This window comes from Salvelinus fontinalis, unplaced genomic scaffold (genome assembly GCF_029448725.1).
Source record: "Salvelinus fontinalis isolate EN_2023a unplaced genomic scaffold, ASM2944872v1 scaffold_0101, whole genome shotgun sequence".
In the NCBI taxonomy this organism is placed as follows: Eukaryota; Metazoa; Chordata; class Actinopteri; order Salmoniformes; family Salmonidae; genus Salvelinus; species Salvelinus fontinalis.
In genome coordinates this window covers 408,250-422,849 of record NW_026600310.1, presented here as the reverse complement: position 1 = coordinate 422,849, position 14,600 = coordinate 408,250, and the positions used below count along the sequence as shown (strand labels likewise).

At 45.5% G+C, this 14,600-nt stretch overlaps 1 protein-coding gene across 2 annotated transcripts in view; it reads left to right on the top strand.

The window, feature by feature from the left end:
- The window catches only part of LOC129843261 (dedicator of cytokinesis protein 1-like), a 68,676-nt gene that overhangs the window by 31,171 nt on the left and 22,905 nt on the right, over positions 1-14,600 (top strand). For both annotated transcript variants that reach the window (XM_055911879.1, XM_055911880.1), the window contains one exon: positions 10,120-10,247. In XM_055911879.1, the coding sequence (XP_055767854.1) occupies positions 10,120-10,247 (128 nt within the window). The remainder of the gene's footprint in view (positions 1-10,119; positions 10,248-14,600) is intronic.

Genomic DNA, 14,600 nt, shown 5'->3' with positions numbered 1-14,600 from the left:
TCCCTGACCCATGTCCCTCCATTCCTCCTCTTCTCCCTGACCCATGTCCCTCCATCCTCCTCTTATCCATTACCCATGTCCCTCCATCCTCCTCTTCTCCCTGACCCATGTCTTTCCATTCCTCCTCTTCTCCCTGACCCATGTCCCTCCATCCTCCTCCATCCTCCTCTTCTCCCTGACCCATGTCCCTCCATTCCTCCTCTTCTCCCTGACCCATGTCCCTCATCCTCCTCTTCTCCCTGACCCATGTCTCTCCATCTTCCTCTTCTCCCTGACCCATGTCCCTCCATCCTCCTCTTCTCCCTGACCCATGTCCCTCCATCCTCCTCTTCTCCCTGACCCATGTCTCTCATCCTCCTCTTCTCCCTGACCCATGTCCCTCCATCCTCCTCTTCTCCCTGACCCATGTCCCTCCATTCCTCTTCTTCTCCCTGACCCATGTCTCTCATCCTCCTCTTCTCCCTGACCCATGTCTCTCATCCTCCTCTTCTCCCTGACTCATGTCCCTCATCCTCCTCTTCTCCCTGACCCATGTCCCTCATCCTCCTCTTCTCCCTGACCCATGTCTCTCATCCTCCTCTTCTCCCTGACCCATGTCCCTCCATTCCTCCTCTTCTCCCTGACCCATGTCTCTCCATTCCTCCTCTTCTCCCTGACCCATGTCCCTCCATTCCTTCTCTTCTCCCTGGCCCATGTCTCTCCATTCCTCCTCTTCTCCCTGGCCCATGTCTCTCCATTCCTCCTCTTCTCCCTGACCCATGTCTCTCCATCCTCCTCTTCTCCCTGACCCATGTCCCTCCATCCTCCTCTTCTCCCTGACCCATGTCCCTCCATCCTCCTCTTCTCCCTGACCCATGTCCCTCCATCCTCCTCTTCTCCCTGACCCATGTCTCTCATCCTCCTCTTCTCCCTGACCCATGTCCCTCATCCTCCTCTTCTCCCTGACCCATGTCCCTCCATTCCTCTTCTTCTCCCTGACCCATGTCTCTCATCCTCCTCTTCTCCCTGACCCATGTCTCTCATCCTCCTCTTCTCCCTGACCCATGTCTCTTATCCTCCTCTTCTCCCTGACCCATGTCTCTCCATCCTCCTCTTCTCCCTGACCCATATCTCTCCATCCTCCTCTTCTCCCTGACCCATGTCCCTCCATCCTCCTCTTCTCCCTGACCCATGTCTCTCATCCTCCTCTTCTCCCTGACCCATGTCCCTCCATCCTCCTCTTCTCACTGACCCATGTCCCTCCATTCCTCTTCTTCTCCCTGACCCATGTCCCTCCATCCTCCTCTTCTCCCTGACCCATGTCTCTCATCCTCCTCTTCTCCCTGACCCATGTCTCTCCATTCCTCCTCTTCTCCCTGACCCATGTCTCTCCATCCTCCTCTTCTCCCTGACCCATGTCCCTCCATCCTCCTCTTCTCCCTGACCCATGTCTCTCATCCTCCTCTTCTCCCTGACCCATGTCTCTCCATCCTCCTCTTCTCCCTGACCCATGTCTCTCCATTCCTCCTCTTCTCCCTGGCCCATGTCTCTACATTCCTCCTCTTCTCCCTGACCCATGTCTCTCCATCCTCCTCTTCTCCCTGACCCATGTCTCTCATCCTCCTCTTCTCCCTGACCCATGTCTCTCCATCCTCCTCTTCTCCCTGGCTCATGTCTCTCCATTCCTCCTCTTCTCCCTGACCCATGTCTCTCCATTCCTCCTCTTCTCCCTGACCCATGTCTCTCCATCCTCCTCTTCTCCCTGACCCATGTCTCTCCATCTTCCTCTTCTCCCTGACCCATGTCCCTCCATTCCTCCTCTTCTCCCTGACCCATGTCCCTCCATCCTCCTCTTCTCCCTGACCCATGTCCCTCCATCCTCCTCTTCTCCCTGACCCATGTCTCTCATCCTCCTCTTCTCCCTGACCCATGTCCCTCATCCTCCTCTTCTCCCTGACCCATGTCCCTCCATTCCTCTTATTCTCCCTGACCCATGTCTCTCATCCTCCTCTTCTCCCTGACCCATGTCCCTCCATTCCTCCTCTTCTCCCTGACCCTTGTCTCTCCATCCTCCTCTTCTCCCTGACCCATGTCCCTCCATTCCTCCTCTTCTCCCTGACCCATGTCTCTCCATCCTCCTCTTCTCCCTGACCCATGTCCCTCATCCTCCTCTTCTCCCTGACCCATGTCTCTCCATCCTCCTCTTCTCCCTGACCCATGTCTCTCCATCCTCCTCTTCTCCCTGACCCATGTCCCTCCATTCCTCCTCTTCTCCCTGACCCATGTCTCTCTTTCCTCCTCTTCTCCCTGACCCATGTCTCTCCATTCCTCCTCTTCTCCCTGACCCATGTCTCTCCATCCCTCCTCTTCTCCCTGACCCATGTCTCTCCATCCCTCCTCTTCTCCCTGACCCATGTCCCTCCATTCCTCCTCTTCTCCCTGACCCATGTCCCTCCATTCCTCCTCTTCTCCCTGACCCATGTCCCTCCATTCCTCCTCTTCTCCCTGACCCATGTCCCTCCATCCTCCTCTTCTCCCTGACCCATGTCTCTCCATCCTCCTCCATTCCTCCTCTTCTCCCTGACCCATGTCTCTCCATCCTCCTCTTCTCCCTGATCCATGTCTCTCCATCCTCCTCTTCTCCCTGACCCATGTCTCTCCATTCCTCCTCTTCTCCCTGACCCATGTCTCTCCATCCTCCTCTTCTCCCTGACCCATGTCTCTTCATCCTCCTCTTCTCCCTGACCCATGTCTCTCCATCCTCCTCTTCTCCCTGACCCATGTCTCTCCATCCTCCTCTTCTCCCTGACCCATGTCTCTCCATCCTCCTCTTCTCCCTGACCCATGTCCCTCCATTCCTCCTCTTCTCCCTGACCCATGTCTCTCTATCCTCCTCTTCTCCCTGACCCATGTCTCTCCATTCCTCCTCTTCTCCCTGACCCATGTCTCTCCATCCCTCCTCTTCTCCCTGACCCATGTCTCTCGATTCCTCCTCTCTCTCTCTATCTATTTCATCCCAGGAAGGGCTGTTCTCTATCCTTCCCACTATTGGTCCCTCAGGCCCCAAGCTTTCATTTTAACCACACGGCACTGTGCTATACCTCTAGATTGGAATTTCTGGGTTTAATAACATATGGTAATTTATCATTGACCGCCTCAGGTAACTCTCTCCATATGGATTTCCTACTCGCTGACTCTCTCTCTCTCTCTCTCCCTCTCTCATTCCCCCTCTCTCTTTCACTTTCTCTCTCTCTATTTCTCTATTTTAATTTAATGGCGTTATTGGCATGGGAAACCTATGTTTACATTGCCAAAGCAAGTTAAGAAGATAATAAACAAAAGTGAAATAATCAATAAAACTGTACAGTAAATATTACACATTTTACACTATTACAGAAGTTCCAAAAGAACTGGGTTACTTTAGTACTTTGTGGATGGATGGATGGATGGATGGATGGATGGGTGGGTGGGTGGGTGGGTGGATGGAGGTATGGGTAGATGGAGGTATGGGTAGATGGAGGTATGGGTAGATGGAGGTATGGGTAGATGGAGGTATGGGTAGATAGATGGAGGTATGGGTAGATAGATGGAGGTATGGGTAGATAGATGGAGGTATGGGTAGATAGATGGAGGTATGGGTAGATAGATGGATGGGTGGGTAGATAGATGGATGGGTGGGTAGATAGATGGATGGGTGGGTAGATGGATGGATGGGTGGGTAGATGGATGGATGGATGGGTAGATGGAGGTATGGGTAGATAGATGGATGGGTGGGTAGATGGATGGATGGATGGATGGGTAGATGGATGTATGGGTAGATAGATGGATGGGTGGGTAGATGGATGGATGGATGGGTAGATAGATGGATGGGTGGGTAGATGGATGGATGGATGGGTAGATGGAGGTATGGGTAGATGGAGGTATGGGTAGATGGATGGATGGGTAGATGGAGGTATGGGTAGATGGAGGTATGGGTAGATGGAGGTATGGGTAGATGGAGGTATGGGTAGATGGAGGTATGGGTAGATGGATGGAGGTATGGGTAGATGGAGGTATGGGTAGATGGAGGTATGGGTAGATGGAGGTATGGGTAGATGGAGGTATGGGTAGATGGAGGTATGGGTAGATGGAGGTATGGGTAGATGGAGGTATGGGTAGATGGAGGTATGGGTAGATGGATGGAGGTATGGGTAGATGGATGGATGGGTGGGTAGATGGATGGATGGGTGGGTAGATGGATGGGTGGGTGGGTGGATGGATGGATGGATGGATGGGTAGATGGATAGATGGATGGGTGGGTAGATGGATGGATGGGTGGGTGGGTGGATGGATGGATGGATGGGTGGGTGGGTGGATGGGTGGGTGGATGGATGGATGGATGGATGGGTAGATGGATAGATGGATGGGTAGATGGATAGATGGATGGGTGGGTAGATGGATGGATGGATGGGTAGATGGATGGATGGATGGGTAGATGGAGGGGTAGATGGAGGGGTGGGTAGATGGGTAGATGGAGGGCTATATGAAGGGGTAGATGGATGGGTAGATGGATAGGTGGGTAGATGGATGGGAAGATTTGTAGATTGATGGATGGGTAGATTGATTGATGGGTATATTGATTGATGGGTATATTGATTGGTACTGTGTGTAGATGGAGGGGTATATTGATTGATGGGTATATTGATTGGTACTGTGTGTAGATGGAGGGGTATATTGATTGATGGGTATATTGATTGGTACTGTGTGTAGATGGAGGGGCATATTGATTGATGGGTATATTGATTGGTACTGTGTGTAGATGGAGGGGCATATTGATTGATGGGTATATTGATTGGTACTGTGTGTAGATGGAGGGGCATATTGATTGATGGGTATATTGATTGGTACTGTGTGTAGATGGAGGGGTATATTGATTGGTACTGTGTGTAGATGGAGGGGTATATTGATGGATGGGTATATTGATTGGTACTGTGTGTAGATGGAGGGGTATATTGATTGATGGGTATATTGATTGGTACTGTGTGTAGATGGAGGGGTATATTGATTGGTACTGTGTGTAGATGGAGGGGCATATTGATTGGTACTGTGTGTAGATGGAGGGGTATATTGATGGATGGGTATATTGATTGGTACTGTGTGTAGATGGAGGGGTATATTGATGGATGGGTATATTGATTGGTACTGTGTGTAGATGGAGGGGCATATTGATTGGTACTGTGTGTAGATGGAGGGGTATATTGATGGATGGGTATATTGATTGGTACTGTGTGTAGATGGAGGGGTATATTGATGGATGGGTATATTGATTGGTACTGTGTGTAGATGGAGGGGCATATTGATTGATGGGTATATTGATTGGTACTGTGTGTAGATGGAGGGGCATATTGATTGGTACTGTGTGTAGATGGAGGGGTGTATTGATTGATGGGTATATTGATTGGTACTGTTTGTAGATGGAGGGGTATATTGATTGGTACTGTGTGTAGATGGATGGGTATATTGATTGATGGGTATATTGATTGGTACTGTGTGTAGATGGAGGGGTATATTGATTGGTACTGTGTGTAGATGGAGGGGTATATTGATTGATGGGTATATTGATTGGTACTGTGTGTAGATGGAGGGGCATATTGATTGATGGGTATATTGATTGGTACTGTGTGTAGATGGAGGGGTATATTGATTGGTACTGTGTGTAGATGGATGGGTATATTGATTGGTACTGTGTGTAGATGGAGGGGTATATTGATTGATGGGTATATTGATTGGTACTGTGTGTAGATGGAGGGGTATATTGATTGAGGGGTATATTGATTGGTACTGTGTGTAGCTGGATGGGTATATTGATTGATGGGTATATTGATTGGTACTGTGTGTAGATGGAGGGGTGTATTGATTGATGGGTATATTGATTGGTACTGTGTGTAGATGGAGGGGTATATTGATTGGTACTGTGTGTAGATGGAGGGGAATATTGATTGATGGGTATATTGATTGATGGGTATATTGATTGGTACTGTGTGTAGATGGAGGGGCATATTGATTGATGGGTATATTGATTGGTACTGTGTGTAGATGGAGGGGTATATTGATGGATGGGTATATTGATTGGTACTGTGTGTAGATGGAGGGGTATATTGATTGATGGGTATATTGATTGGTACTGTGTGTAGATGGAGGGGCATATTGATTGATGGGTATATTGATTGGTACTGTGTGTAGATGGAGGGGCATATTGATTGATGGGTATATTGATTGGTACTGTGTGTAGATGGAGGGGTATATTGATTGGTACTGTGTGTAGATGGAGGGGCATATTGATTGATGGGTATATTGATTGATGGGTATATTGATTGGTACTGTGTGTAGATGGAGGGGCATATTGATTGATGGGTATATTGATTGGTACTGTGTGTAGATGGAGGGGTATATTGATTGATGGGTATATTGATTGATGGGTATATTGATTGGTACTGTGTGTAGATGGATGGGTATATTGATGGAGGGGTATATTGATTGGTACCGTGTGTAGATGGAGGGGCATATTGATTGATGGGTATATTGATTGGTACTGTGTGTAGATGGAGGGGCATATTGATTGATGGGTATATTGATTGGTACCGTGTGTAGATGGAGGGGCATATTGATTGATGGGTATATTGATTGGTACTGTGTGTAGATGGATGGGTATATTGATTGATGGGTATATTGATTGGTACTGTGTGTAGATGGAGGGGTATATTGATTGGTACTGTGTGTAGATGGAGGGGTATATTGATTGATGGGTATATTGATTGGTACTGTGTGTAGATGGAGGGGTATATTGATTGATGGGTATATTGATTGGTACTGTGTGTAGATGGAGGGGTATATTGATTGGTACTGTGTGTAGATGGAGGGGTATATTGATTGATGGGTATATTGATTGGTACTGTGTGTAGATGGATGGGTATATTGATTGAGGGGTATATTGATTGGTACTGTGTGTAGATGGAGGGGCATATTGATTGATGGGTATATTGATTGGTACTGTGTGTAGATGGAGGGGCATATTGATTGGTACTGTGTGTAGATGGAGGGGTGTATTGATTGATGGGTATATTGATTGGTACTGTTTGTAGATGGAGGGGTATATTGATTGGTACTGTGTGTAGATGGATGGGTATATTGATTGATGGGTATATTGATTGGTACTGTGTGTAGATGGAGGGGTATATTGATTGGTACTGTGTGTAGATGGAGGGGTATATTGATTGATGGGTATATTGATTGGTACTGTGTGTAGATGGAGGGGCATATTGATTGATGGGTATATTGATTGGTACTGTGTGTAGATGGAGGGGTATATTGATTGGTACTGTGTGTAGATGGATGGGTATATTGATTGGTACTGTGTGTAGATGGAGGGGTATATTGATTGATGGGTATATTGATTGGTACTGTGTGTAGATGGAGGGGTATATTGATTGAGGGGTATATTGATTGGTACTGTGTGTAGCTGGATGGGTATATTGATTGATGGGTATATTGATTGGTACTGTGTGTAGATGGAGGGGTGTATTGATTGATGGGTATATTGATTGGTACTGTGTGTAGATGGAGGGGTATATTGATTGGTACTGTGTGTAGATGGAGGGGAATATTGATTGATGGGTATATTGATTGATGGGTATATTGATTGGTACTGTGTGTAGATGGAGGGGCATATTGATTGATGGGTATATTGATTGGTACTGTGTGTAGATGGAGGGGTATATTGATGGATGGGTATATTGATTGGTACTGTGTGTAGATGGAGGGGTATATTGATTGATGGGTATATTGATTGGTACTGTGTGTAGATGGAGGGGCATATTGATTGATGGGTATATTGATTGGTACTGTGTGTAGATGGAGGGGCATATTGATTGATGGGTATATTGATTGGTACTGTGTGTAGATGGAGGGGTATATTGATTGGTACTGTGTGTAGATGGAGGGGCATATTGATTGATGGGTATATTGATTGATGGGTATATTGATTGGTACTGTGTGTAGATGGAGGGGCATATTGATTGATGGGTATATTGATTGGTACTGTGTGTAGATGGAGGGGTATATTGATTGATGGGTATATTGATTGATGGGTATATTGATTGGTACTGTGTGTAGATGGATGGGTATATTGATGGAGGGGTATATTGATTGGTACCGTGTGTAGATGGAGGGGCATATTGATTGATGGGTATATTGATTGGTACTGTGTGTAGATGGAGGGGCATATTGATTGATGGGTATATTGATTGGTACCGTGTGTAGATGGAGGGGCATATTGATTGATGGGTATATTGATTGGTACTGTGTGTAGATGGATGGGTATATTGATTGATGGGTATATTGATTGGTACTGTGTGTAGATGGAGGGGTATATTGATTGGTACTGTGTGTAGATGGAGGGGTATATTGATTGATGGGTATATTGATTGGTACTGTGTGTAGATGGAGGGGTATATTGATTGATGGGTATATTGATTGGTACTGTGTGTAGATGGAGGGGTATATTGATTGGTACTGTGTGTAGATGGAGGGGTATATTGATTGATGGGTATATTGATTGGTACTGTGTGTAGATGGATGGGTATATTGATTGAGGGGTATATTGATTGGTACTGTGTGTAGATGGAGGGGTATATTGATTGGTACCGTGTGTAGATGGAGGGGCATATTGATTGATGGGTATATTGATTGGTACTGTGTGTAGATGGATGGGTATATTGATTGATGGGTATATTGATTGGTACTGTGTGTAGATGGAGGGGTATATTGATTGGTACTGTGTGTAGATGGAGGGGTATATTGATTGATGGGTATATTGATTGGTACTGTGTGTAGATGGATGGGTATATTGATTGGTACTGTGTGTAGATGGAGGGGCATATTGATTGGTACTGTGTGTAGATGGAGGGGTATATTGATTGATGGGTATATTGATTGGTACTGTGTGTAGATGGAGGGGTATATTGATTGATGGGTGTATTGATTGGTACTGTGTGTAGATGGAGGGGCATATTGATTGATGGGTATATTGATTGGTACTGTGTGTAGATGGAGGGGTATATTGATTGGTACTGTGTGTAGATGGAGGGGTATATTGATTGGTACTGTGTGTAGATGGAGGGGTATATTGATTGGTACTGTGTGTAGATGGAGGGGTATATTGATTGGTACTGTGTGTAGATGGAGGGGTGTATTGATTGATGGGTATATTGATTGGTACTGTGTGTAGATGGAGGGGTATATTGATTGGTACTGTGTGTAGATGGAGGGGTATATTGATTGATGGGTATATTGATTGGTACTGTGTGTAGATGGAGAGGTATATTGATTGAGGGGTATATTGATTGGTACTGTGTGTAGATGGAGGGGTATATTGATTGAGGGGTATATTGATTGGTACTGTGTGTAGATGGAGGGGTTTATTGATTGAGGGGTATATTGATTGGTACTGTGTGTAGATGGAGGGGTATATTGATTGAGGGGTATATTGATTGGTACTGTGTGTAGATGGAGGGGCATATTGAATGATGGGTATATTGATTGGTACTGTGTGTAGATGGAGGGGTATATTGATTGAGGGGTATATTGATTGGTACTGTGTGTAGATGGAGGGGTATATTGATTGAGGGGTATATTGATTGGTACTGTGTGTAGATGGAGGGGTATATTGATTGAGGGGTATATTGATTGGTACTGTGTGTAGATGGAGGGGTATATTGATTGAGGGGTATATTGATTGGTACTCTGTGTAGATAGAGGGGCATATTGATTGATGGGTATATTGATTGGTACTGTGTGTAGATGGAGGGGTATATTGATTGATGGGTATATTGATTGGTACTGTGTGTAGATGGAGGGGTATATTGATTGGTACTGTGTGTAGATGGAGGGGTATATTGATTGGTACTGTGTGTAGATGGAGGGGCATATTGATTGGTACTGTGTGTAGATGGATGGGTATATTGATTGGTACTGTGTGTAGATGGAGGGGTATATTGATTGATGGGTATATTGATTGGTACTGTGTGTAGATGGAGGGGTATATTGATTGGTACTGTGTGTAGATGGAGGGGTATATTGATTGGTACTGTGTGTTTCCTGCAGACTGCCGGGAGATCCTGCTTCCTCTGATGACAGAACAGCTGAAGTTTCATCTGGAGAACCAGGAGGAACTGGAGGCCTGCTGTCAACTACTGAGTAACATACTAGAGGTCCTCTACAGGAAGGATGTGGTGAGGAGCACACACACCACTACCTCTGTCCTATAGTGTCCCCTATATTCAGACCCCTCTGTTCTATAGTGTCCCCTATATTCAGACCCCTCTGTTCTATAGTTCCCACTATAATCAGACCCCTCTGTTCTATACTGTCCCCTATATTCAGACCCCTCTGTTCTATAGTTCCCACTATAATCAGACCCCTCTGTTCTATACTGTCCCCTATATTCAGACCCCTCTGTTCTATAGTGTCCCCTATAATCAGACCCCTCTGTTCTATAGTGTCCCCTATAATCAGACCCCTCTGTCCTATAGTGTGTCCCTATAATCAGACCCCTCTGTTCTATAGTGTCCCCTATATTCAGACCCCTCTGTCCTATAGTGTCCCCTATATTCAGACCCCTCTGTCCTATAGTGTGTCCCTATAATCAGACCCCTCTGTTCTATAGTGTTCCCTATAATCAGACCCCTCTGTTCTATAGTGAGTCCTATATTCAGACCCCTCTGTCCTATAGTGTGTCCTATATTCAGACCCCTCTCTTCTATAGTGTCCCCTATAATCAGACCCCTCTGTTCTATAGTGAGTCCTATATTCAGACCCCTCTGTCCTATAGTGTGTCCTATATTCAGACCCCTCTCTTCTATAGTGTCCCCTATAATCAGACCCCTCTGTTCTATAGTGTCCCCTATAATCAGACCCCTCTGTTCTATAGTGTCCCCTATAATCAGACCCCTCTGTTCTATAGTTCCCACTATAATCAGACCCCTCTGTTCTATAGTGTTCCCTATAATCAGACCCCTCTGTTCTATAGTGTTCCCTATAATCAGACCCCTCTGTTCTATAGTGTCCCCTATAATCAGACCCCTCTGTTCTATAGTGTTCCCTATAATCAGACCCCTCTGTTCTATAGTGTTCCCTATAATCAGACCCCTCTGTTCTATAGTGTTCCCTATAATCAGACCCCTCTGTTCTATAGTGTTCCCTATAATCAGACCCCTCTGTTCTATAGTGTTCCCTATAATCAGACCCCTCTGTTCTATAGTGTTCCCTATAATAAGACCCCTCTGTTCTATAGTGTTCCCTATAATCAGACCCCTCTGTTCTATAGTGTTCCCTATAATCAGACCCCTCTGTTCTATAGTGTTCCCTATAATCAGACCCCTCTGTTCTATAGTGTTCCCTATAATCAGACCCCTCTGTTCTATAGTGTTCCCTATAATCAGACCCCTCTGTTCTATAGTGTTCCCTATAATCAGACCCCTCTGTTCTATAGTGTTCCCTATAATCAGACCCCTCTGTTCTATAGTGTCCCCTATAATCAGACCCCTCTGTTCTATAGTGTTCCCTATATTCAGACCCCTCTGTCCTATAGTGTCCCCTATAATCAGACCCCTCTGTTCTATAGTGTTCCCTATAATCAGACCCCTCTGTTCTATAGTGTCCCCTATAATCAGACCCCTCTGTTCTATAGTGTTCCCTATAATCAGACCCCTCTGTTCTATAGTGTTCCCTATAATCAGACCCCTCTGTTCTATAGTGTTCCCTATAATCAGACCCCTCTGTTCTATAGTGTTCCCTATAATCAGACCCCTCTGTTCTATAGTGTTCCCTATAATCAGACCCCTCTGTTCTATAGTGTTCCCTATAATCAGACCCCTCTGTTCTATAGTGTTCCCTATAATCAGACCCCTCTGTTCTATAGTGTTCCCTATAATCAGACCCCTCTGTTCTATAGTGTTCCCTATAATCAGACCCCTCTGTTCTATAGTGTTCCCTATAATCAGACCCCTCTGTTCTATAGTGTTCCCTATAATCAGACCCCTCTGTTCTATAGTGTTCCCTATAATCAGACCCCTCTGTTCTATAGTGTTCCCTATAATCAGACCCCTCTGTTCTATAGTGTTCCCTATAATCAGACCCCTCTGTTCTATAGTGTTCCCTATAATCAGACCCCTCTGTTCTATAGTGTTCCCTATAATCAGACCCCTCTGTTCTATAGTGTCCCCTATAATCAGACCCCTCTGTTCTATAGTGTTCCCTATATTCAGACCCCTCTGTCCTATAGTGTCCCCTATAATCAGACCCCTCTGTTCTATAGTGTTCCCTATAATCAGACCCCTCTGTTCTATAGTGTCCCCTATAATCAGACCCCTCTGTTCTATAGTGTTCCCTATAATCAGACCCCTCTGTTCTATAGTGTTCCCTATAATCAGACCCCTCTGTTCTATAGTGTTCCCTATAATCAGACCCCTCTGTTCTATAGTGTCCCCTATAATCAGACCCCTCTGTTCTATAGTGTTCCCTATATTCAGACCCCTCTGTCCTATAGTGTCCCCTATAATCAGACCCCTCTGTCCTATAGTGTCCCCTATAATCAGACCCCTCTGTTCTATAGTGTTCCCTATAATCAGACCCCTCTGTCCTATAGTGTTCCCTATAATCAGACCCCTCTGTCCTATAGTGTTCCCTATAATCAGACCCCTCTGTTCTATAGTGTTCCCTATAATCAGACCCCTCTGTTCTATAGTGAGTCCTATATTCAGACCCCTCTGTTCTATAGTGTCCCCTATAATCAGACCCCTCTGTCCTATAGTGTCCCCTATATTCAGACCCCTCTGTTCTATAGTGTTCCCTATAATCAGACCCCTCTGTTCTATAGTTCCCACTATAATCAGACCCCTCTGTTCTATAGTGTTCCCTATAATCAGACCCCTCTGTTCTATAGTGTTCCCTATAATCAGACCCCTCTGTTCTATAGTGTTCCCTATAATCAGACCCCTCTGTTCTATAGTGTTCCCTATAATCAGACCCCTCTGTTCTATAGTGTTCCCTATAATCAGACCCCTCTGTTCTATAGTGTTCCCTATAATCAGACCCCTCTGTTCTATAGTGTCCCCTATAATCAGACCCCTCTGTTCTATAGTGTTCCCTATATTCAGACCCCTCTGTCCTATAGTGTCCCCTATAATCAGACCCCTCTGTTCTATAGTGTTCCCTATAATCAGACCCCTCTGTTCTATAGTGTCCCCTATAATCAGACCCCTCTGTTCTATAGTGTTCCCTATAATCAGACCCCTCTGTTCTATAGTGTTCCCTATAATCAGACCCCTCTGTTCTATAGTGTTCCCTATAATCAGACCCCTCTGTTCTATAGTGTCCCCTATAATCAGACCCCTCTGTTCTATAGTGTTCCCTATATTCAGACCCCTCTGTCCTATAGTGTCCCCTATAATCAGACCCCTCTGTCCTATAGTGTCCCCTATAATCAGACCCCTCTGTTCTATAGTGTTCCCTATAATCAGACCCCTCTGTCCTATAGTGTTCCCTATAATCAGACCCCTCTGTCCTATAGTGTTCCCTATAATCAGACCCCTCTGTTCTATAGTGTTCCCTATAATCAGACCCCTCTGTTCTATAGTGAGTCCTATATTCAGACCCCTCTGTTCTATAGTGTCCCCTATAATCAGACCCCTCTGTCCTATAGTGTCCCCTATATTCAGACCCCTCTGTTCTATAGTGTTCCCTATAATCAGACCCCTCTGTTCTATAGTGTCCCCTATAATCAGACCCCTCTGTTCTATAGTTCCCACTATAATCAGACCCCTCTGTTCTATAGTGTTCCCTATAATCAGACCCCTCTGTTCTATAGTGTTCCCTATAATCAGACCCCTCTGTTCTATAGTGTTCCCTATAATCAGACCCCTCTGTTCTATAGTGTTCCCTATAATCAGACCCCTCTGTTCTATAGTGTTCCCTATAATCAGACCCCTCTGTTCTATAGTGTTCCCTATAATCAGACCCCTCTGTTCTATAGTGTCCCCTATAATCAGACCCCTCTGTTCTATAGTGTTCCCTATAATCAGACCCCTCTGTTCTATAGTGTTCCCTATAATCAGACCCCTCTGTTCTATAGTGTTCCCTATAATCAGACCCCTCTGTTCTATAGTGTCCCCTATAATCAGACCCCTCTGTTCTATAGTTCCCACTATAATCAGACCCCTCTGTTCTATAGTGTTCCCTATAATCAGACCCCTCTGTTCTATAGTGTTCCCTATAATCAGACCCCTCTGTTCTATAGTGTCCCCTATAATCAGACCCCTCTGTTCTATAGTGTCCCCTATAATCAGACCCTTCTGTTCTATAGTGTCCCCTATAATCAGACCCCTCTGTTCTAGAGTCTCCCCTATATTCAGACCCCTCTGTTCTAGAGTGCGTCCTATATTCAGACCCCTCTGTTCTATAGTGTCCCCTATATTCAGACCCCTCTGTTCTATAGTGTTCCCTATAATAAGACCCCTCTGTTCTATAGTGTTCCCTATAATCAGACCCCTCTGTTCTATAGTGTTCCCTATAATCAGACCCCTCTG